The sequence below is a fragment of the Neomonachus schauinslandi genome, chromosome 5, assembly GCF_002201575.2.
Source record: "Neomonachus schauinslandi chromosome 5, ASM220157v2, whole genome shotgun sequence".
NCBI classification, from domain to species: domain Eukaryota; kingdom Metazoa; phylum Chordata; class Mammalia; order Carnivora; family Phocidae; genus Neomonachus; species Neomonachus schauinslandi.
In genome coordinates, this window is record NC_058407.1 from 137,075,427 (window position 1) to 137,100,419 (window position 24,993).

General features: G+C 51.1%; 1 protein-coding gene across 1 annotated transcript in view; it reads left to right on the forward strand.

The window, feature by feature from the left end:
- The window catches only part of DIP2C (disco interacting protein 2 homolog C), a 209,875-nt gene extending 192,654 nt beyond the window's left edge, over positions 1-17,221 (forward strand). Inside the window, exons 33-37 of the mRNA XM_021690907.1 lie at positions 8,780-8,837; positions 10,676-10,750; positions 12,690-12,864; positions 14,281-14,404; positions 16,895-17,221. Of these exons, the coding sequence (XP_021546582.1) occupies positions 8,780-8,837; positions 10,676-10,750; positions 12,690-12,864; positions 14,281-14,404; positions 16,895-17,147 (685 nt within the window). The 3' untranslated portion in view covers positions 17,148-17,221. The remainder of the gene's footprint in view (positions 1-8,779; positions 8,838-10,675; positions 10,751-12,689; positions 12,865-14,280; positions 14,405-16,894) is intronic.
- Positions 17,222-24,993: the final 7,772 nt, after the last annotated feature.

Genomic DNA, 24,993 nt, shown 5'->3' on the forward strand with positions numbered 1-24,993 from the left:
GCACCTTCAGCTTCTCTTTCTGTATCCTGGTGACTTATTCTGCTCCCGCCGTTCACAGAGTCACCACGACAAAACCCTACAAATGCCATTTGTAGGGTCTTAGCAAAGCCAAGGGCAGCCAGCTAATTCTTGCCCGTGTGGCTGTCATACCCAGCCATCATTAGAAAGTGAACGTCATAGATACTTTTCCCTCGAAGGGAAGCATCTCTTTGCTTAAGAAAACTTACTCTTGGAGAGTCCTTTTGTGGAGAAGAGCTGGCCGCCTGCTCGGGCGTGGGCCCGACCGTGGCCCAGGGCTGGCACAGGGGACCATAGGGGCGAAGCTCAGGGCTGCGTGTGTGACGGGCACCACAAAAGGACGGCGTGGCTTCTGCCTCATGGGATTTATTAATGGTCTGCGTATTTAAGCAACGTGTGACCTCCTCCTGCACTGCGTGTCCCCTGCCATGTAACAGGACGCTGCAAACGGGCATGCCGGTATCATGTGCTGGAATGTTCTGCAGAACGGACAAAGAATCGACAAGCTCAGAAACAAACCTGAAGGGGACGGATGGACTAATTGGGCCTCCAGACGGGATCCCACGAGAAGGACATGACATTCCCTCAGCCCATCGGGTCAGTCATGAGGAAATGTTAGAGAACCCCAAAGTAATAATGTCTAAACGATTAAATTTTAGCTGAGTAAACACACACAACACAGAGTTTACCATCTTACCATCGTTAGGCGCACAGTTCCATGGCGTTCAGTACACTCATAGGTGGGCGGCCATCTCTGCCACCATCCACAGAACTTCCACATCTTCCCAAACCGAAACGCTGTCCCCATCAAACACTAACTCCCCCTCCCCGGCCCCTGGCACCCCCCATTCTACTTTCTATCTTCATGAACTTGACTATTCCGCGGACCTCATAAGTGGAATCATACAGGGTTTGTCCTTCTGCGACCGGCTTATTCTCCTGAGCGTGCTGTTCTGCAGGTGTGCAGCCCAGAAGTGGCCTGAAGAAAGGGGCTGCCCCTCCATGAGGGTGGGTGGCAGCTTTAATAAGCAAAGGGAACTTACACACGCTGCTCGTCTTGGGTGGCAGCAAGACAGATGGATCCCCCGCACCCACCCACCAGATCTTACAAGTTACAAGGGGCCCTAACTGGGCTCTGTCACATGGACTGTGCGGGTGTGTTCTTGACACCATGTCACCAGGTCAGGGCTGTGTCCTGGAGTAGCCTCTGGGAGCAGAAAGGCACTTGGAACCCACATTCCAAAGACAGGGGAGAGGTGAGAAGCCTCCGAATGCCCGGGTCCAGCTCACGTGTCAACCGGTGGTCCCATCTTTTTTATCACATTCCCCCACATGTCCTCAGGGCCCATCCATGTTGGAGCATGTGTGAGAATTCCCTCTTTTTAGGGCTGAGTAATATTCCATTGTATGGATGGACCACATTCTGCTTACCCATTCATCCATTGATGGACACCTGGATTGCTTCAACCTTCCTGATGCTATGAACATGGGCATAGAACTCTCTCTTCTAGCCTCTGCTTTCACATTTTTCAGGTATATACCCAGAAGTGCAGTTGCTGGATCACAGGGTAGCTCTATTTTTAACTTCTTGAGGAACCTCCATACTGGTTTCCATGGTGGCTGCACCAGTTTGCATTCCCACCGACAGTGCACGAGGTTCCCCTTTCTTGGCATCCTCGCCCACACCTGTTGTTTTGGGTTTTTTGATAGTAGCCATCCTAACGGGGGTGAGGTGGTATCTCATTGTGGTTCTGATTTGCATTTCTCTGATGACGAGTGATATCGAGCATCTTCTTATGTGCTTATTGGCCATTCATATATCTCTTTTGAATAAATGTCTATTCAAGTCCTTTGCCCGTTTTTAATCAAATTGTTTTATTCTTGAGTGTTAAGAGTTCTTTATAAGTTCTGGATACAAGTCCTTTCTCCGATATAGGACTTGCAAATATTTTCTCCCATCCCGTGAATTGCATTTTGTTCTGTTGACATCATCCATGGCACAGTTTCTCATTTGGATGTGATCCAGTTTATCCGTCTTTTGCTGCCTGCGCTCTGGTGTCCTAGCTGAGGTTTTTTTGGGTTTTTTGTTTGTTTGTTTGTTTGTTTTTTAACAAATCTGATATTGTGAAGTTTTTGCCCTATGTTTTCTCATAACATTTTTATACTTTTAACTTTTGCATTTAGGTCTTTGATTCATATTGAGTAAAATTATTTCAAATGATGTTTTTATTTTTTATTTATTTTTTTAAGTAGGCACCATGCTGGGCATGGAGCCCAATGTGGGGCTTGAGCTCACGGCCCTGAGATCAAGACCTGGACTGAGGTCAAGAGTCGGATGCTTAACTGACTGAGCCACCCAGGCACCCCTAAGTGATATTTTTAAAAGGCAGGGGCTATATTCTTTTTAAACGTCGATTTCGTAAAGACAGAAAAGCTTTGGAAATGGTCTTCAGTAATAGAAGCTAAAGAGACGTGACAACCAAATGCAAAACCTGGTGCTCAGCAGGTCCTCGACATGAGGGGGCAATGCTCTTGCAGCCATCATTGGGCTGATGGACAGAACTGCAGTCGGGCCTCAGATCGGCGTTACGTCACTGACGCTAATTGCCGTGCTTTGATTATGCATGAGAATATCCCTCCTCGTAGGAAATGCTTGATGAAATACTGAGCAGTAAAGGGTCGTGATGGATGCAGCGTCCCACCCATCTTCAGAAGGACTGTGTGTGTGTGTGTGTGTGAGAGAGAGAGAGAGAGAGAGAGCAGGACAGAGAGCACACCCGTGATTAAGCAAGTGGAATAAAATGTTAACAATGGGTGAACCTGACTAAGGGATATTGGAGGTGTTCTTTGTACTCTTTTCATTTTTTAAATTTTCTACAATTTTGAAATTACTTTCAGAGAAATGATACTGATAATGTATCAAGTCCAGAAATTATTTTTCAGGTCTTTCTGTTCTCACTCAAGAAGGGAAAGGAGGTGTGCATTCATAAAGACCTTCTGGTGTGAGGTAGCAGACACAACTCCAACTATTTTTGGCAGACATGGATCCATGTAGAAGGGAACAGGGTGTCCGACAGAACCCAGGGTAGAAGCAAACTCCAGAACACCTTGAGGGGTGCTCCATGTTGCCCTGTGCTCTCGGCACGGAGCTCTGCCAGACGTCTCTGTAGATGGATCGGCTGTTTGTCATCCTGGGGGGACACTGCCAGCCCCAGCCCTGAGGTGTGGAAAGGGGTGGGGGTCACGCTAATGGAGACACCGGACAAACAGCCTCCTGGGATGGAGGTCAGGGTCAGCACAGAGGGATGCCTCGTTTGAGTATGTGCCCTTGGCTGGACATGCTGAGAAGGGCTTCACCTCTGTGGTCTTCCTCCCCAAACTCACAACCACTGTCCCACCCTGGGAGGAGTATCAGATGGTCCCCCAGAGCAGCTTGCCCGTCTCCTCACAGCTATCATGGTCATTAAAACAGAAGGTGTGAACAACTGCAGCAGCCTAGAGGGCCTACGGAGACGTGAGAGCCGAATACTCTGTGGGATGCAGAGGAAGGTCATTAGCCAAATATGATGAAGTTTGGACTCGAGTTGACAGAAACGTATTGATGCAGCCCCTTAGCTGCAGCAGACGTCCCTCACATTCTAACACTTGTGCTTGTGTGTCCAGGACCGTGGTTATTGCCAGGAGCCTGGTGGGTCCGCACTCTGCGTTCAGGTTTTCTGTGAATCTTAAACTGTCCTGGGGCTCCTGGGGTGCTGTCGGTGAAGCGTCTGCCTTCGGCTCAGATCATGGTCTTGGGGTCCTGGGATCGAGTCCCGCATCGGGCTCCCTGCTCATGAACACTTGTGCGCTCTCTCCCTCCCCCTCTCTAGTTCACTCTCTCAAATAAAATCTTTAAAAAAAATAAAAATAAAAAATAAAACTGTCCTAAAAATAAATGCTACGAGTTAAAAGGAAAAGCCTGGATGTCTGAAAAACACATTTTTCCTAAATTTAATTTGAATGAATTTGCATCAGAATCTTATGAATGGACACAGGGCTTGGCCCACACCCTCAGTTGGGTGTCCACAAACAGACGCCAACAGGAAGAAAAGGGCGCAGGGCTCCATTCAACCTGAGGGAAAGACAAGGAGAAACACAAAAGTCAGGCTTTGGAAGGAGGGATGTTGGGGGCAAGAGCGTGTTAGGTTTGTAATTTTATAAGAGAAAAGGCACCAGATGCACATAGGCATTCTCTTTGCACAGTGGTTATATTAGGTAAGCATGCTCTCCTGTTCTGCCTGTTATCACTGGTTTTGGGGTGATTTCCCCCGGTTTGGGGCTCCCACGACACCACGGGGCTGCTGGCCCGCATGTAACCCATCGCTGTTATCAAGGGCTGACTCCAGGGACGAGCTTCCCTTAGAGGCCACGCTGCTTTTGGTGCGTTCTGCTGTTTTGCGCCTGTTTCGGGGCTGTGACCATAATGTCCCTCGTACGTCCTCGGATACGCTTCCCCAGCAGCAGCACGCCGTTAGTGCCAAACTTGGACGGTAAACTTTGTCTCATTTTCCTCCCTGTGCCTCAGCCACCGGCAGGCTGAGGGCAAGATTCAGTCACAGCACCTACAGTGGAGACCCACGTCTGTGAAGCCGTCACACACACCCCGTCGTTAGGGATTTCCCCTCCGTCTTCTGGGACTTTAAACAACTTTTCATGCCAGTGGTCTTACTGTGTTACATTCAGCATGTTAGATGCTTCATATTTTTTGGAAGAACGTTTAAGTGAAAGCCCAGCCTGGTTTCTAGCAGCACGTCCGGGGCATGGGCCAGGAGGGAGGCTGCACAGAAGCTCGTTTTCACACGGGCGGACGACTCTGGGTCCTGTCCCCTCCTCTGCGTCTGGTGTAGCAGAGCGGGCTGTGGCGATTGAAGGTCAGATGGTGCTCGCCCCCAGGTCATGAGCGACTGCCAGGAGGCCAGGGCTGGGCAGCAGCGTGACCAGCAGGGACAGGTCCCCCATCAGAATGCTCCTGACAGCGGCCGTGACGCACGCCCTCACTCGTACTGGGGCAGATGGTGTGATGTCTGGGTGGTTTCGTGTCTCCTGAGCCAGTGGGTGACAGTGGGTGTAGGGCAGCATCAGCGGGCCTGGCCCCGGGAGGGCAAGGTGCTCCTGTCCGCGGGGCGAGACTCGTGGTCCACAGCCCCGTGTCAGGTGGAGGAAGGGGGCGAGCGTGTTGGAGAGCTCGTGAGCCTGTGGCGTGCTCCCAGCCTGTCCCGTGCGGCGGGAGGAAGTCCTGACGAGGAAGGAAGGCTTTGCAAACGGACCTCTCGCTGCAATGACCCTGCGTCGGCAGCCCCTTGGCATCAGCCCGATGGTGTGTTGCCTTTCCGGGTGAAGCTCGGGTCAGGGTAAGAACAGCCCGAGGACAGAGCACGAGGTAGGGATTTTATCAGGAATCATAAATCTCCCCCACATTACCTGTGTTCCTTGCTGTCTCTTCTTTTCTAGCAAAAGCCTAAACTTCAAGTCATTAAGACAGCCTAGGCGGAAAAACATGTTTTCAGAAGCCCAGGGTTTGCACTTGAGTTTAGGAATGTCAGAGAGGAGGCAGGGCTCTTCCCCACAGGAGCATGGCCAGGTCAGAGGGGGATGGGACAGCCAGCGCCCCGAGCGCGCTCATGCGCTGGTGAGCATCGCGTCGGCTGGGGAGGGGTCTTACTCGGGACCTGGGGAGCCAGCTCAGTCTGCAGGAATGGACATGAGGGCAGCCAGAGCAGTGGTGGAACGTCCCCGTCCCAGGGCTGGCGGGTTTCATCAGCTCCTGCATTGTGTCAGATGGATTCTACCGCGTCCGTCTGTCCTCCCAAGAGGGTCTCTGCTGTAGGCTGTCTGTCCTCTCTCGGAAGACAGGATTGCGTTCTCCGCTCCGCGTCCCTGTGGGACAGAGCCAGGCCCACTCGTTGGCGGAGAGCCTGTCCCTGCAACCCCTCCCGTGTGCTGTCGTGTGGCCACAACCTTGCAAACCGTAGGGAGAGAGCAGTGCCCACAGCAGCACACGGCTGCGGGCCGCAGGGCAGGTGCCCACTGGATGTCCTCTGACCTGACGCTGGCCAGCTTTGCCTTTTTGTTTAAGCAGGGTTTCGTTTGGTTCTTTGTCATTTCACTCTCGGGATATTTTTCTTTTCATGGGGATGAAGGGCAATCTTCTGTGGCATTTGTAGCCTTTTCATGTGGGACCCACCGTGAGCGATGCCAGCACCCTGTTCCTGCTCCCTATGGAGACACAGTACACCGTTTCCATACTGACCACAGAAGACCTTCCTCACGGTAGAGCCTCCTTTCTACCACATGTGAGATGAGATCCCTCCTTTCTCTGAGTGTCGGACAGGGAAGGACAGGGCACAAGTAATCTCTTCGAGCAGGAAGAGGGCAGAGGAGGCCGCTGTTCGGGGAGGCAGACACCAGCCAGTGTGCATGCGGCCAGGAGCCCCGCTCGCTGAGGCAGCGTGCCTTTGTGCTCTCCCCTCGTATTGGCCAGGCATGGGCCTGGGGAGAAGCCTGCGGGGAGGGAGAGCAGGTCCTAGGCCCCAGACGCCAGCGTCCAGGGATGTTGCCCCTTGTTTTCTGGTTCCACCCTTGACACCAGGATGCCCTTTCTGACATCCTCACAGTCCTAATGCAGTGGTCAGAGCTGCTTGATATGTCCAAAATGCCCGGCCGGGCTTTCTAACATCCTAAAATAGTGGTCACTGTGCGTGGACAGCCAGCAGAGCGGAAGTGTGTCTGAAACAGCCCTCATTTTTGGCTCAGAGTTTTGCTCCCCAGCCTGACTTCCTGGCCTGTGGGGGTGCCTGTCCTGGTTGCTGGCCCGCTGGGTACCCCCAGACACAGCAGCCCTGCTCACGCAGGGACCGGGCCACACAGTGGGCCTGCTTGGCCCTTTCTCCTTCAGCCCACCCACTCCTCTAACTGTCCACCCAGTTTGGCCTCACATCCCCATGGCTTTCTCCATCTGTAGCAAATTGCCGATATCCAGACGCCACAGATGGGCAGCCAGCCGCTGGACACAGGCCTGTCCACTTCACCTGGCTGTTCAGATGAGCCTGGCACTAGCTCAGTGTCGCGGTCCTGGCCTCCCGACCCAGCATGAGCACCACGGCTGTCTACAAGTGCGACAAGGCGAAGCCCGCAGGTTCTCAGTGCTGTTGCGATGGGGGCCATTAGCCCTAACGCAGCCTCCGTGGGTCCTGAGCGGGTGTGTCTCTTACAATTCTGGAGTAATTCACCGGGTGCGTTATCTTCGAAGGTTAATGTCATTAAGCCCAATGGCATATTCTAGAACTGTTCCTGTAGGGCATGAGATCTAGGCTGTTTTTCTTGGATGACCCCTCGTTTGCTGCCGTCAGCATCAAGTCTTCCTTGAGACAAACACCGGAGATCCTAGTGGTTACCATATGATCCAAAATTGGAATAGTGAGTTCTTCCACATCATCAGATTACCGCTGCCACCGCTCAGGTGTTCTCCCTCCCTCCCCAGGGCTGCTGAAGAGAAGGTGTCAGTCCTCCTGTTCCTGCCCCCACCCCCAAGATTCAGCTGCAGCAACAGGAGGCACCACACCAAAGGCTGGCTGAGGAGCCCCACATGCCCAGCAGCACCCCTCCGGCCCCCTTCCATCTTTGGAGTACTTACTAGTTAGGAGGAGGATCGCTGTGATCATGCAGAGGGTGGCTGGGGCGTGCTGAGCTTCACTTCCCCACGGGCGTGGAGATACAGCGTCCCACCTCTCCATGCCCCCAACTCCCGCTCCACAGGATTCAAGCACTTTCTCCTGCGCTTCACTCTCTTCCAATAAAAACTGCCTTTTAGATGAATGAACAGCATCACAGTCCTGTAGTACGGTGGCCAAGATGTAAAACCAGGAGTTTAAAAAAAACAGCTGGGAAGGATTTAGCCAGCTCAGGTTGTGACCACACCAATGTCGTCTGCAGTTGTTTGTTTTGTTTTGTTTTTTTAAGATTTTATTTATTTGAGAGAGAGAGAGAGAGAGAGAGAGCACGAGCGGGGGAGGGGCAGAGGGAGAGGGAGAAGCAGGCTTCCCGCCGAGCAGGGAGCCCCACACGGGGCTCGATCCCAGGACCCTGAGATCATGACCTGAGCCGAAGGCAGATGCTTAACAACTGAGCCACCCAGGCGTCTCTGCCCACAGTTCTTAAGATTTAGTCACCATTAAGTATTTTTTTAATGGAAAAGAGTTTCTTTTCTGAAAGGAGGTTTTGCTGTCCAAATTGGCCAGTCCTGTCCCCGAGGGCTCAGACACACCTGGGTCAGAAGGTAGACTCTCTGCAGCCACAGACCTGGGCCCTGCTGAGGCCTCACAAGCGCCTCAGCCCCGGGCAGTGCGATCCCCACGGCCTGCAGCGGGTTCAGAGCTATGGTGCAATGTTTACTCCTTTCCTTTTCTGCAAGTGCTGAGTTGAGTCCTGGTTCCTCTCGATGCAGAATCATTTTCCCAGCTGTTGTGCAGGCTTGGTGACTGGGATGTGGCCTCTGTGGCCTGTCCCGTATCTCTCTCCATCTCCCCACCAGAGCTCAGCCGCCGTCTGCTGCCAGACCACTTATTCTTTGATTTCTGAACTGTCTTTGTTTTGAACGGTGCTCACCAGCAGACTGAACATCCCCCAGCAACCCACCCGGCATTGACCAGGTGCTGAATATGGAGGAAGGGAACCGTAGGCTCAAAAACACCCAAGTCACCATACTTTCTTTTTCTGTTTGCAGAGTCCGCTTGGTGGAAAGAGGCTCTCCTCATAGCTTGCCCCTCATGGAATCAGGAAAAGTAAGTATTGAAGGAAGAAAGATACATTTCTGTATAAGTTTGAGTCTCAGCGTATGGGCTTTGACATTTTAAGAAATGTATTTTATATAGTATCTTCTCCAAAAAGTTTTCTTAAATGTAGTATTTCAGGACTAGGTTTGGCCATGAGTACAGAAACTCCACAAACAACAGTGTTTTAAACAAGTTAGATTTTTTTCTTTTTTTAAATTTTTTTAAACAATTTCTTTTTAAAGAATTTATTTATTTGACAGAGCGAGACGCAGCCAAGAGAGGGAACACAAGCAGGGGGAGTGGGAGAGGGAGAAGCAGGCTTCCCGCGGAGCAGGGAGCCCAATGTGGGGCTGGATCCCAGGACCCTGGGATCATGACCTGAGCTGAAGGCAGACGCTTGACGACTGAGCCACCCAGGCGCCCCTAGATTTTTCTTTTCTCTTACATAAAAGACACCATGAAAACTCCAGCGGCCCTGCCACCTTCTGTCTTGTTCTGCTTTGCATGGATCCCATTCCCAGGGTGCCTCAGGGTCAGAAGTGGCTGCTCCCACCCTAGCCATCGCTTCCACATTCCAGCAGCAGCAGCAGCAGCAAAAGCAGCAAAGGGAAACTAAAGGTGCAGACCTCAGCAAAGGCTCCTAAGCCACCTTATACACACTTCAGTACCACTGTCCAGAATCTGGTCATGCAGTCACACTGGCTGAAAGAAAGGTTGGAAATGTTGTATCGGTTCTGAATATCCGTGGGCCTAGCTAAAAACCCAGGTCCAATTGCTGTGAAAGTAGACGAAGAAGGGTGGTCAGGGGACAAAGTAGTTTCTGCCACTGTGGGTATGTTTTTCACTTACACCTAAGTGAAGACTTCTTTTTCCTGTTTTTGGCCCCACTTGACGTAATTCCAGAAGTGCCTCGTGTCACTTCTGGACCTTTTATAATCTCCGTCTACATGAGCGCCAGTTAGAGTTCTAGTACTAAGTTGGTTCTAATGGTAGGACGCTGTGCTTGCCTGCCCTAATCCAGCCGTTAGCAGGACAAGGGACCAGAGCTGCCATATTACACGTCAGACTCAAGGGACGGGACAGGACTTCTCACCACCGATGTTTTGCCGAATCTCAACCCTTCCCAGTAGCTGAACCAACACGGGCTGTTTTCTGAATTTGCAGAACCAGCTTTTGCTGCCATATGCATGTGGTGTTAGTGAAATTCAGAATGTCTCCAAGCCAAACTTCCATTAAGAGGGAGATGCTTGATATGAGCATTCTGATACAAGACGGTGACGTGCAGGAGGGTGTTGAAGCATAACCAAGATGGAGAGCCGGACGGGCATTCAAGTCAGAACACGCTGGGATGCGCCGGCTCTTCCTCCTGCCACTGCACTGTGCCGTGCCCACCTGCGCTTTCAGTCCGCACTCACCTTGGAAAACTTGATCCGTGACCTCCTTAATTCAGTGCCTCCTGCAAACCTCACCCCTTCCTCCACATCAGCATCCCATGATGTCACGCCAATGTTAAACATAACTGGAAAATTAATTGAAATACCTGAAGATTCCTGTTTCGCAAGCATCAGGCTGAGTTACATCATTTATCCTGTTTTTATTCAGATTCTTAATTTTAAGATCACGTTAACACAGGCTTTATCACTGTAGTAATAATTGCAATAAGGTGCAATTGTCACATAGTAATTATGTCATGCTGTGGTATGTAATTTTAATTTAAAGCCATACTACTTTCTAAACAGTTTTAGAAAGGAAAACAGGCATGTGACATGAAGGCAAGGTCAAGGCTGATTGGAGTGTAGCATCTACCTCTCTGTCCACTGACCAGAATGTTCTCCTTTCCCACATAGATACTTCCAGGGGTTCGGATCATAATTGCCAATCCAGAAACAAAAGGACCGTTGGGCGACTCCCACCTGGGTGAGGTGAGTTACGGGGTGTCCACCCAGGAGAGGTGACTTATGGGGTGCTCACTTGAGTGAGGCAAGGTATGGGGTGCCCACCCAGGAGAAGTGAGATATGGGGTGTCCACCTGGGGGAGGCGAGTTACGGGGTGCCCACCTGGGTGAGGTGAGTTATGGAGTGCCCACCTGGGAGAGATGACTTATGGGGTACTCACTCAAGTGAGCCGAGTTATGGGATGCCCACCCAGGAGAGGTGAGTTATAGGGTACTCACCTGGGAGAGGTGACTTATGGGGTGCTCACTTGAGTGAGGCAAGTTATGGGGTGCCCCCCTGGGTGAGGCAAGTTACAGGTGCCCCCCAGCAGAGGTGACTTATGGGGTACTCGTTCTGGTGAGGTGAATTACGGGATGCCCACCTGGGTGAGGCAAGAGGCAGGAGGCAACATCTCCTGATCAGATTGGGTAAGTCTCAACTGACTGGCTGGAAAGTGACTCAAAATGAGCTGTGAAAGTTCAGGCTACAAAGTGGATTTTCTGTAAGGAAGCCGTCACTGCTGAGTTCATGGGGATGAGGACGGAGCAGTGTGCACAGAGCGTACGGCCACAGCCTAGACTCATAGAATATCAGTAAACGGTAGCAAGCAGGTTAGGAAATGACAGGTATTTCCTTCGGTCGGAAAGTCCGTACTGGCTTTGACCCTTCAGCCCATATTTACGGTGAAACCCAGCTGACCACCCCTCCTGCCGCGTGCAGCTGGAGAACACACATCCTCAGCCCGCCGTCCCCGATCCTTCCCCTGCCCCACTCAGCCAGGCCACAGAGGACGCAGAGGACATCAGGGAAGGGTGCCAACACACTTACCTTCCCTCCCGTTCTCTCCAAGGCCGAGCCTGCCCTGTGCACTGGGTGGAAGGAAGCCCATCCTGCCCGGGGAGAGCCCCCTGGCTGTCAGGGTCACTGGCCCTGTGTGGTCAGCTTTCCCTCCTTACAGACCTGCCTGTAGCTGACACCCCGTTAAAAACACCACCGCACAACACACAGAGAACAAACCAGTGGTTGGCGGAGGGGAAGGTGGGTGAGCGGATTAAGAAGTACAGACTTGCAGTTGTGAAGTGAGTGAGTCTCGGGAATAGAGTGCAGCCTGGGGAGTGTAATAATGTTGCACGGTGACTACAGTTACTGTTCTGCATACAAGTGTCAGATCACTCTGCTGTGCACGGGACGCTAACCTCCTGTGTCAGCCCGCCTTCAGCTGAAACAACAAAGCTGGGCCACCGCTTCTTCCAGAGGCCTCGAGCTGTAAACGGTGACTAAAGGACAGACTGACCGCTCCCTAGACTCCATTTCTGTGTGGGCTGCAGCTTGGCCCTTCATTTGAATTTCTCAGTTATGTGTAAAGATCAGAGCTGAGGTGATAAAATTCCGTACAGATCTTATTTAGGAATTTCCTTTAAGTACATTCCTAGATGAAATTGGGGAGGACAGCGTGCTGTCTTGGGCACCTGGGGAAGCCGGCCGGGTGTCAGAATCCACCTCACTCTCGTTTTCTGACCAGGAATGTGTCTTAATGAGGAAATTGTGTGTTGGAGAGCAGGGGACAGGTTTCATTCCCCCTGCGTGATGGTGTCACTTCTGTGTCTGCTCTAGGCTTTGGTTTGTTCAGCACAGAGGACTAGGTGGCCGCAGGTGCCCAGCGGTGAACACATTTGATATGTTCACTTTAAAACCCTCAGTCTGTTTTAATGGGCTTCTCGAGAGGTGGACAGCCTCGTTGTTCGCTTAGTGGCTCTATTCCAGTAAATACTGTGGCGTCTGAGTCTCCCCTGAAGCCCGCGTGAGATTAACACGGCCGGGTTCCCCGCCGGGCGTGGGCACTCTGATGTCACTGACTGCCCAGGTAGTTTCCTCCCTGCAGATCCTCCCCAGCGAACTCACCCAGTTCTGTTGCTTCCTTCACAGATCTGGGTTCACAGTGCCCACAATGCCAGTGGTTATTTCACCATTTACGGAGATGAGTCCCTGCAGTCAGACCACTTCAATTCAAGGTTAAGTTTTGGAGACACCCAGACGGTCTGGGCGCGGACAGGCTACTTGGGGTTCCTGCGGAGGACGGAGCTCACAGATGCAAACGGAGGTAAGAGCCCGGGCAGGTGGAGAGGCCCCCAGGCCCTGAGAACGTTTGTGGGACTGGGACACCAGCCCCACGAGCACATTGTGCATGCTTGGTGCAAACCAGCTGAGCGTAAAGGAGAGGAGGATCGGTGTGAGTCCAGCATGCCAGAGCCACGTGAGAGACTGTGTGCTCCGTGAGCGCAGTCTCTCACGGAGCCAAGGACAGATTTAAACCCTGCACAGGAGCCAGGACACCATGCCCCTCCATGCAGTGGACAGACCCCTCGCCCACCCGCAGCAGCCCCATGCCCCCGAGGCCCACCTGGACAGCGGCTGCAGGAGCGCACCCACTGCCCTCTGCCTGACCGGACCAGGCCTGGCCTGTCAGGAAAGGGAGGTAGCGAGGCGCTCAGGCTTGGGCAGGGGGAGGCGCTGCTCCCTCCTCTGTTGGGGGCTGGCGCCAGGCAGGAGAGTTATAAAAAATGAAAAGGTACAGGTCTACTTGCTATGAGAGTCTCAGCTCCTGGTTCCACTCAAAGTAGAGGCAGGACTCAGTTATTTCAGAGAATGGGAGCTGAGATTTCCTAGGGAGATCCTGCCGGACCCAAACCCCAGGAGGTGAGTGTCTGGGAGGCTTGCTGACACACCTGCCTGGGGGGAGCTTTGTGAACCTGGCTGAATTGGCGTATATTTAGTGGAAAAGCGCAAAAACATTTTGGCATCGCGTTTGCAATTTGGGAAAATCAAAGACTGTTTTATTTGAGGGTGCCCTCTGGGATTCCTGTGAGGAACGAAGCAAGGCAGGGCCATGGTGATCCAGACCCCCCAGGAGGAGGGACAGGTCCCATCCCGCGGAATTCTGGGGTGCTGGGGACAGCACTATTGCTGTTTCCTCACCTCTGTGACCCCCCAAAAGATGGGAGTCCTGCTGCAGTCATAGAAGCCAGCAAATAAACATCCCCATCTCATCCGACTTGAACTGGAAAAGATTTTCCCACTCGGAGGTGGAATTCTAGCAGTTACGGCCTCATGGGATGCCATCAGAGGGGGCGGGGTTTGGTTTTGGCTGTGCTGCGCCCTGACCTGTGGCTGCGGGAGAGCACGGCGTCTGCCGGCCGCCAAGGGGCGGAGGTGCTCCCGAGGAGTAGGAGATAGTGTACTGAAGGTGTGCAGGAGCTGGTGCAGGACGTGCGCTCTCCCCCGGGGTGCTGAGGTGTGCAGCTGGCTCTCCGTGAGACCATGATCCCGGCCAGGCTGGTGTCCTGGGAGCCCTGGGCTGCACAGCGTCCCAGTAGAAAGGAACTAGCTACCCGCACTCAGTGACCCCATTCCTTGGCATGTGTCTCTCACTCAGGGGTAGTTTTAATCTCAGTATCTTACAAAGCAGCTTGAGCACCATTGTGGTGAGGTTCACACACATTTTCCACTCCCTGCACAGAGCGCCACGATGCCCTATATGTGGTGGGGGCGCTGGACGAAGCGATGGAGCTGCGGGGGATGAGGTATCACCCGATAGACATTGAGACCTCGGTCATCAGAGCCCATAAAAGCGTCACAGAATGGTGAGTAGTGGGTGGGCATTTGCACCCAGCTGCCAGTGACCAGGCCGGCGAGGGCCCTTGGGTTCATCCTCCCTCCCTGGTCCATGTGGTTGGCTGTGCTGCTGGTGGGGCTGGCCTGGGGGCCCCGAGCTCACTCGGTGCCTTTACATGGTGGTAAAGGGTGCAAAGAGGCTCCACACTGTTAACTGTAGGTTTGTTCGTTCATTTGGCCCCAGAGCTGTCAGGGACCTGATGTGATCTCGAAGCTCAGGAACCCCAAGGGAGGCACATTCTGAAATCGCTCATGAGTAGTCTTTCCTGGTGGGTAGATGGGCCTGAGTTGTTCATTGCCCCTTGTGAGCTGATTACAGGCTAGTTATTTGTTGCCATTTATGGGACCTGGACACGGGCGGCTCGGCAGCCTGGAAGAGAGAAGAGAGAGTTTGCGAACCCACGCGTGGCCCTGTGCTTCCGACGTGGTGACGTCCCTCCTCACCCCGAGGCTGCTGGAGCTGCAAGTGGACAGGAGCTGGGATCCCTGGAGAGACTGCAGCCCAGAGACGGCACAGGGCTACCTCAGTTTGCATGCCACTAGCTGTACATACCGATTACAGCCTCCCGGTCTGTAGTTTTAAGAAAATAACTTAGACTGGTTTGTCTTGCCTACCGCAAACATTTTCCATCTGGTTGCAAAGGGCTGTTTCCACCTTAAAGACCTGTGACGGGGACTCCCTGCCGCCGCCTGTGGGTTTCTGTTCCAGGATTCGAGTTTTTGTTCTAAGCCCTGCTGTGGCCTCACCTGATGCGCGTGGGGCCTCGCACTCACCTCGCCTCACATGTGCACCCATAGTTCCGTCCTGCGGGGCTCTGGTCCTCCAGAAACCACCCAGCACAAACTGCTCTGTTGTTCTTCCTGCTCCTTCTCACCTTCCCTGCCCGACCTGGGCGCCTCCTCCAGCACACACCCTCGGTTACTTTGCACCAAGGCGGAAGGCAGACACGTCCCTCCATGTGGCTGTTTCAGGGTGGCACAGTCCAGCTAACCAAATCTTGCCCTTCTCATCTGTTGTCTCCAGGGTTGGACATCTGTGGCCCTAGGAAAACAATGCTCATCCAGCCCATCACTCCCTGGCAAACCCCCTCCTCCATCAAATACAGAAACCCCGGTTCCTGATACTGTACCATAAGCATCAGGTGCTATAATAAAATTATACCGCAAGTGGCTAATATACATGTAAGATCTGTGATATCACAAACTCAGTATGGGCTCACTTGGGCCACACAGAGCAATATTTTAGTGTCATAAAGTGTCCTTTTATGGGAATTTGGCACCAGCGCATCTTGCGAATGGACCTTGGCAGGACTGTTCCCTTAGGTACACACTGATCACAGCAAACTCGAGAAGCAGTAATCTGTTGAACACATTCTCCAATATTTCCCTTCCACATTAACATATATATTGGTCACACTAAACAAAACGTGCGGGGTTTTTTCTGAATAGACATACCCATACAGTTTTAGAAAACTGTAGTGAGTTTCCCAAATACTTGCTGCCTCCTAGACCCTTCTGTGCATCTGGCTGGAGGACGCAGATGCCAGCAACCCACTGCAGGCCCTGGAGCCTGGCCCCCGCCTCCCAAGCCTCTTCTGCCCTGGACGCTTCTGACCGCCTCAGCCAGCAGACCACGGGCACCAGGAGCAGAGCCTGTTAAGGCCCTATAACCACCCCCATTTAAAGACCAACCTTATAAACTGCAGGTGGCTTAAAGTGTAAAGTACTGAGTTTAGGCTCCCACAGATTGGCCCGACCAAATCTTCTGGGTGACCCTCCACTGAAAGATCCCAAATAAACTGCTTCCAGATGAATCTCTGACGTTCTGGAGGATCTTTCCCCCACACAGGTCACCTCTTGCTGCCTGACACTCCTTCCAGACTCAGTGCTTCAGACAGCAGCGCGTTGTTGGGCCCCCATGTCTGCAGTTGACCGCTGGGTTGTCTGGCCCCAGTGTGACTGGGGCCCACGGTCAGCCAGGCACCAAGCTGGTGGCTCTCCACGTTTCTCACCCTCCCTCGACGTCCCCCGTCCTGCTGTGGCAGAGGAAGGTCAGGACCGGCCCCAGAGCCCCAGGGGCTGTCCGGCCTCTGCTAACTTACCGCTCACCAAGCCCAAGGCCAGGACTCCACCTTAGGGCCCTGGTGTGCACATGGTGGGGCTTCCGTGGCACCGCGTGCCCCTTGGCCGCAGCTGGGAGCAGAGGGCAGGGCCGTGTCAGGGTGCTGCCTGGCACGGAGATCCCCTGCGTGCACGGCGGCCCCCACGAGAGCCGGCCGGTAGAAAACCCTAACCACAGGAGTGTGTGCAGCCACCTACTGAGCGAAAAGCCATGGGCTCAGAGAGACCGTCAATGTGCAGGCAGATCAGAAAAGAACCAGATGGCACTTCTTGAAAAGAAAACGAAATTGTTACATAAACACCTCACGGCATAGTGATGATTTTTTTCTCTCTTGCAGCGCTGTGTTCACCTGGACCAATTTGTTGGTGGTCGTGGTTGAGCTTGATGGGTCGGAGCAAGAAGCCTTGGACCTGGTCCCCTTAGTGACCAACGTGGTTCTGGAGGAGCACTACCTGGTGGTGGGGGTCGTGGTCGTGGTGGACATCGGTGTCATCCCCATCAACTCCCGGGGAGAGAAGCAGCGTATGCACCTGCGGGATGGGTTTTTGGCAGACCAGCTAGATCCCATCTATGTGGCCTACAACATGTAGTCTCGTCTCTGGTCCCGTAGACTTTTCTAGGAAAGTAAACGTTTTTCTCAGTGTCACTCAAGTTTGCAGACATGAGGGCCACATTCGCCAGAATGGAGCCTTTGTTCACGCGGTGGTGAGACTTTCCACAGCAGTCCTGATTGGCATGGGGATGAAATGTGAAATGTGAATTTACCACTGAAGTTTGCTCAGAAGGACTTTGGATTACTGCCTTCAGTTTGTTGGAAAAACCCATTTCAAAACTTTCTTTTCTTTTTTTTTAATTATTGGATAATAAGTGCTTTCTTCGTAAATGTGGTATTTTGTTAAGCCAAAATAGCAATTAAAAAAATATTCTGCCCTCCAGATGGGTTCTTTTAAACAATTTATGTAGTGTGACAAAGAATTGTTTTCTCTGTTTAATGTGTCATGAAATCTTAATGACATGGACCTTGTTACTAATTTAAGCCATTGCTAGATTTCATCCTTTTAGGAAAGTTTGTTGAGGTACGAGAAAACCTTCCAAATAGCACCTTCCGATTAGATTTTAGCAGCTTTCTTTGTCAGAAATGTGCTGGATAAACAAAGGCTAACATACGGCCTTTGAAGTTAGCATAGAATGAGAAGAAATTATAAATAAGGTGTATTTCGGCAACTCTCTTGCAGATATCTTTGTACTAAACTAAAAAGATAAAATAAGTTAACTTCTTCATATGTAATTATGTACAAAACGTTTAATTTATTTTGATCTCTTTAGAAGTATAAAAGAGAAAAACATTCAAGAACATTAAAGTCTTGTAATGTTTGCTAATATAAAAAAGTGTTGTATTATCTTGCGTGGATAGTATCACAACAAATATATATATATGAAATATAAATTCACTAAGGAACAAAGGAGATTTTAAAGTTTAAAATGCAGAACCTGTCACTTGCATGGTGTCCCCTCCACTGTACTGTAGATAAAGCGAGATTCTCTCACACCCACTTTGCTGATGCGAGCAATCCCAGATTGCCGGTAGCCCGGTCTAAATGTTTCTTCTAGAACCAGAGACCAGCAAGTGAAATTATTGCCATCTCGAAGTTGGGGAAGGAATTTGAGGCGAAATGTGCACTATTTTCCCTTTGCTGCGGGGGCAACGGTGAGCGGTCTGTGCCAGTGTGTGCTTACGACACTGAGCGGACATTAGGGAAGGCAGGTGCTGAGTAGCACTGCTCTCTTAGCTGCAAGAAATCCTTGTTGTTCATCCTTTTTGTTAATGTCACCCTTTTTGGTCCTTGGTATGAAAAGGAGTGCTCTTTTATGGTCATTTGCACCGGGTTGTGTTGATTCCCCTCAGATGGCCATTGTATGGAGTGGACAGACTGTCCAGAACAGCTTTAAGGGAAAAGACTCACATAGGAGACCGTCACCTCAGCCAGCTCTCTGGGGTTCCCCCGCCCAGAGCTCTGGGGCTCCACCCTCATGAGCTGCCCCGGGACTCCTCACAGAGCCACTGGCTGGAGCGAGAAAGCCTCCCAGCTGCCTTCATTTCACCACCTGTGGATGACACGTTTCTGATTTCCGTCTCTCGCTGCTGCTGCCGCCTCACACACCTTCCGATTTCCACGTCTCATCTGTACACTCCTCGATCGAAATGGCCCATCTGTGTCCAGCCAAGAAGAGGTATCCGCTGTCCAAGCGTGACCTATCTTATAACTGCCCCAATATGACCCTGCAGTGGCTCTCGTTGCTAGAAATGCATGACCAAGATTGTTGCTGGGCAAACCTTAGAGTCTCTTTTCATCATATTGTAGGCAATGTCTTCATCTGCCTTTGCTGTATGCGCCAGCAGTAAGCCCTTTGCTAAAAGAGTTTTGTTTGACTTCCGAGATCCAAGGCTAATTGTTTTTTAAAAATTTTAAGTGGCATTTTTTTAAATTTGTCTGCATGTGGGGTGCATCCTTCCATCTCCACAAATTATTTGATTTTTAAGATATTGTTTGACTTCATTGCTGTGTGTGAATATTCTCTACATGCTTCAGATACACATTCCTACAGTCTTCTGCTTCCTAAGGGGGAAAAAAACCCACCACACACAGAAAAAAAAGATGTTTTCTTACACACACCCACCTTGTTTAAGGGGAAGGAGGTTTAAGGTTTCCGGTAAGATACTGACTAGGAAACACAGCTACGGGATAACTTGTGAGGTCTAGCTGATGTCGGAAGCAAACAACAAATCAGGTATCACTTCCAATATGACCTTCACCTTCACCATGTCAGCTTCACGTGTAAGGCGGGGCAGTTGTGAAAGTGGTTAGTGACGTCCTTGTCATCTCTCATGGTAGAGTTGAGGTCCAAAGGGTTGGGGGCTGGGATCGAAGGTCATTTGTGCAAGAAAAAGGAAAGGAAACCCGTTTCAGCAATAAAGAAGGATTGTTCTGTATTAGAAATTGTGCTGTAGATAAATCATTCATGAGAATGTAACAATGTTTGTCTTGTGACCTTGTGCTTTTGAAGTCAGACAAAACCGTGTAATCAACTTGCACAAAGAAGGGTACACAATGAACATTGAAACACAGACCTAACCCAACAGGGCGGCTTCCTCATGGTGCTTGTTTATTATATATATTTAATCCTGCTTGACACTTTACCCAAGGGAAACTGCCCCTTTTATCAGTTGAATGTTAGCAGCGTTATTTCATAGAGTGTGGTGACTGGTTAGAGAAATTCATGTACTCAACCAATCACGGTTTCAAACAAAATTTTTATGTGCAAAGGACGGCAACCTTCTCGTATGTTAAACCACCAGTAAGCTTTGTACATCTGTGATAACGCCTGTTTTATATTCAAATGAACAAATAAAAGCTTTTATTTTTGTTGCTCTGAAAATAGCAGTTTCTTAATTGGTCCCCTGGAAAACTGTCTGGGACAGCTTCAATCCCAGGAAGGAAGTGACTCCTGCAGGGAAATAGGAAATGTATCTGACTCTGTTTACATAATTTGTTGCATTACTTATTAGTACAGATAAATCATACTTTGAACAATGTTTAAATTTTGATGTGGGCATTTATTGCTTAAAAAATTCCTATGGCAACAAATGTTTTGTGAAATGTTTTTTTTAATTCTTTTAAATATATCTAAATATATTTGTTCACATTTGCTGCAAGTGTACAGATTCTTGGTAAATTTGGGGGACAAAGAGGAAGCCTGAGTCCTGTGTGCCAATACTTTGTCAGCCGTGTGACAGGAAACCTCTGCATGTCAGGAAGTAGGCCTAGCTGGCTATTCCAACCCAAATTATCTTTGCTCGTTTGACAACCTTAAAAGCTCTGTCTTTTGCCCAAGATCTGAGAATTCTTACAGGTTTGTCTCGTGGAAGGCAGTACAACCTTCAGCCTAAGGGTTATCAGAAAATGAATTGTGTACACATGAAAATGATTAGCACCCAGATCTGCACCCCCAGGTTACCAGGTTTAGCCGAACACCTGCGGGTGAGAAGCCCCGGAGCACCCCGGCCGGCTGAGGACAGCGCCCCGGGAGCCCGGGATCGGGCGGTGCCGGGGACCCGCAGACACGCCCACGGCCCCCAGGCGGCCCTGCTTCCCATAGCGCATGCGCGCGTGCGGGACTTGCAACCTCGGGGCCTCGCTGCGCTCGCCCCTGCACCACGCTGGCTTCCCGGACGCGGCTGGCATCGGCTTGGTGGCAGCTCGGTCGTCTCCCTGTGTGGTTATCTGCCCCACAAGGTCCTGGGCGCGCTGGCGGGCGGTCCATGCACCTGAGGAGAGGCGAGGGGCGCGCCCTGGCCCCCCTCTTGCGCGCCCAGTGCCCCTGGGAACCCGAGGCCCGCCGTCGCGCCGCCTCTCCGGCTTCCAGGCTGAGTCTGGGAACCGAGTGGCGCGCAGGGCCGAGCTCGGCGCCCGACTCCGGCCGGCAGGGGTACGCGCGGTGCGTGAGCCTGCTGCACACGTGGCGTTCAGCGGGGGTGGTGAGTGGGGATGGCAGGGACAGCAGGCTTCCGCCGCTGCGTCTGAGGCTTCGTGGTGCTTCGGGTTTGGTTTGGATTTACTGCCCCAGCTGCAAAGACCTCTGGGCGAACGAGTAACTCGTGCAGACCGGCAGACAGGCCTTCCCGCGCCAGGGTTCCATTCTTGCTTCGTGTCTGCACGAGGCCTGCCCAGCAGAGGCGGAAGGGTAGAACGCCCTAGGAGTTGGGTGGAGGACGATTTCCTCGTCGTCCGCCCTGTTCTCAGGAGCGCGAGCAAGACAGCACCTGTGTTCCCCTGGGTGTGGCAGCGAGCCCAGGTGCAGGTGCAGGTGCCGCTACTCCAGAAGGCAGAGGCTGGCCAGTGAGAAGGAACAGCACTTTTTCTGAGTGTCCCCCAGTGCCTGGCAGCAGGCGTTCGGTGAGCACTGGCTGAATGAAGGACCTCGTTGCGGCTAAGCGGTATCAGGGTTGCTGGGAGCAGAGGGCTTGAAGCCCTTTGGGACATGGATGCTAGACAGACAGACAGTAGGAGCTACTGGAAACAGGAGGAACTTTGCTTATTTTCATAACAGGGAAGATGCCAGTGAATCCTGATAGCCACTCAGGCTTTGTAGCCGAACTTAGGAATTCTAATGACCCATTGTTGGGGCCCAAGTATCCCCGCCGCTTGACAAATGACCGGAAACATCAGAAAGAGGATAAAGGAAGACGATGGGAAAGGGGGAAGGAGTTAGAAAAAAGCGATGCGGTTAGCGAGGGGATCGTTTACTTGGCAGACAGCGGCACGTTAGGAAGACCTCTGACATGGTAGTGCAGTAGAAATGGGAAGTGGGAAGACCCGGCGAGAGCGTGAGGGACACGGGAAGGAGCCGGGTCTGCGTGGACCTCGGTGAGCAGAGCCTGGGCAGAGTCTCCCAGCCCTTGCATGCCTAGGACAGAACACGGTGACGGGAAATGTTCGCCGCTGTCACGGCCTTGTGAAGGGAATGTTGGGGCCACGGGGGGCAGGGAGCGACCTAGACGATGCATCCTGCCTGCCTTTACTGCAGCGAAACCTCAAGAGGACTTTGTCCGGATCTGCCCGTGAACAGACCTCTGGGGCCTGCCCAGACGAACAGACCTCCGGGGCCTGCCCAGGGGTGTCTGTGCCTCGGAAGCCTGAGATGGGGCAGTGTGGGTCCGGAGTTGCCCCGCCCCCACCGGCTTCCCCTGGGGACGTTTCTGCAAGGGGCCAGAGACACCCCCTTGTCTTGTTGAGTGACACTTGGTGAGTTGCTGGCCCATGGCTATGCTTCCTTGATCCACTATCAAAGGAGACATTTCCCCAGTGTCTCCCTCCTCAGACCCACCTGGCAAGGGCAGATTGCCCCTGACCATGACCAGACAGGCTTTCCATTGAGGATGGGTAGCACCAAAAGTTTACAAGACTGAGAACCTGAGGTCCCTGGCTTGTGTGGTCTGTGCCTAGTGCCAAACAAGCAGGGAATTCTCAAAAACATGCTGTTTTCACCATCAAGAGGAGCTACTGGCTACTGAGCGTGCATCACAGGCTTTCGAGAGTTGGTTATCTCTGGTCATTGTAACTAACCCAGATGGTCACTCCAACAGCTTCCCAGACTGACAACAAGTGAAGCTCTTCCACCAGCACTGTGGTTCCTGCAGACGACCGTGGGCTCTGAGGGTGGAGTTGGCTATTGTCCATAGATTTGAGGGATGCTTTTGGTCAGAACTAAGTCGTGAATCTTAGGGGGCAGTGATGCCTGAAAGATAACAAGATGCACCAGGTATGGGTGCATCTTGGCAACACCCCAGGGGGTTCAAGCAGATCTTTGCCAGCCTTCCTGGGCAGGCAGTCAATATTTCTGTGAAGGGCCGGATGTCTTCTGTCTCAGCCACCGTTTCTGATGGTGTGACACAAACGCAGCTCTCAGGTAAGTGGGCAAGACTCCAGTCCAATAGAACTGTATTTATGGACACAGAAATTTGCATTTTGTGTAACTTCCTTTTCACAAAATACTATTCTATTGACTTTTTCAATTATTTAGAAGTATAAGTGCTATATTTAGCTTTTGGGTTCTACAAATAGAACAGCAACCCAATTTGGCCCCGAGGTCATAGTTTGCTGATTCTTGTTCTAAGGTACAAAGTAGTAAGACAAACTTTTGAGAATTAACTTTGATTCTGATTTTTCCTTCAAGAGGAATTAGTTTCTGAGTCTGATTATTTGATCTTCGAAAAATTTAATGTTCCAAATTCTGTATCATTCCCTTATCAACAAATATTTGAGCACCAGCCATTTGTGGTTGCTGTGATAAAGTAAAGGAGCCCCACGACTCTGAATTTTGGGTCTAGCAGAGACTGAGGCATGAGCTGGTCCCCAGTTCCACGCTACTCAGAGACTCAGGTTTCGTCTTGGTTGCACACAGAGGGGGTCACATAAGCTTTGCTGTCTCTAAAAAGAAGGGGTAAGACTAGATTGTCTCAAAGGTCTCATTTCCCCTACACACACAATTCTTTTAACTCATCTTCTGACTAAAATATGATGGGGAAGTCGAGGACTCATTTATCTCTGTTTCCCTATTACTCCTTGTAACAAGCCCGCCTCCAGACACCAGAGCTCTCCTGGGCGCTGGGACTGCTCCGACAGAAATTGATTTTTAATTCTCAAAGTAAACCCAGAGGGTCACTGAAGACATGCTTTGGGTTGTTTGGGACATTTTTTTGCTCGTACAGTGGTTACACAAGGGTGACCATGTCAGGTTGGTGGCGTCATGGCTAGTAAGAGACAAGCCCAACATGTGGCTCTCTCTCTCCCAGTCAACTCTCCTCTTAACTCAGGAGTAGGGGTGTTGGGGGTCCCGTACTGAACAGAATCCTCCAGTGCTCTAATTTCCTAAAACAGCAACAAAATCCCCCAACTGTCAAGATGCTTTGTAAACAGCAAAGCTCAGAAGTGCTCATAGTACCTAATTGATAATCTCTCAGCAGAGGCGACCCTGTTTGCTGGTAGTTCCTAACTCTGTCGAATGTTTAAGGACATGTGGAGAAGCACTTGAGAAGAAGCTCTTTTAAGAGCCCCCACGCTCTTGTGTAATGTGAACAGTTAAACCCTCCATTTGGTTTGTTTAAAGTCAGACATTCAGGTATTAATATGGTCAGTATTTTGTGTAAAAGGAGCATGTAAAAGGATGACCTGTGAGGGATGATTTTCTACAGAAAGCTCCTTTTCCCCCATTGCCACCTCTTTGTTTTTTCCAGTCCGTCTTTTCAGACATCTCTATGAACTAGGTCCTCAGTGCAACTCAGCCATGGGCTTCAAGGACGCCTTGCTGCTCAGAGAATGAGGTCAGTAAGTCCCACGCACTTAAGGAGTTCCTACTGTGTTTTGGAGCACTTGGGTGGGTGTAGATATGGGGATCCAGGAGTCACAGAATTGCCAATGACAACAATCTAGTTAGGGAAATAAAGCTAGGAAACGAGAAATGCACTGGCACATTATGTGTGTGGGTGTGCAGACCTCCCCTTGAAATGATACAGTTAGGCAAGGGAAAGAAGAGAAAAAGATCACTGCTGTCTGCCATCAGTATCCCACAATTTACCACATAGGCATTTAGGAAAACCTATTTTTTTTCATTTTTGAAAAAACGTAACTTTTAGAAATGTTTGATTTTTATAATATAGTTGACATACAATGTTCTATTAGTTTCAGGTGCACAGCAGAGTGATTTGACCACAGTGAGTGTAGTTACTGTGACCATACAAAATTACTGTAATATTATTGACTATATTCCCTATGCTGTACTTTTCATTCCCCTGATTTATTTGTTTTATAACTGGATTTTTGTACCTCTTAATCCCCTTCACCTATTTCACCCATCCCCCCACCCCACCCCCCTGTG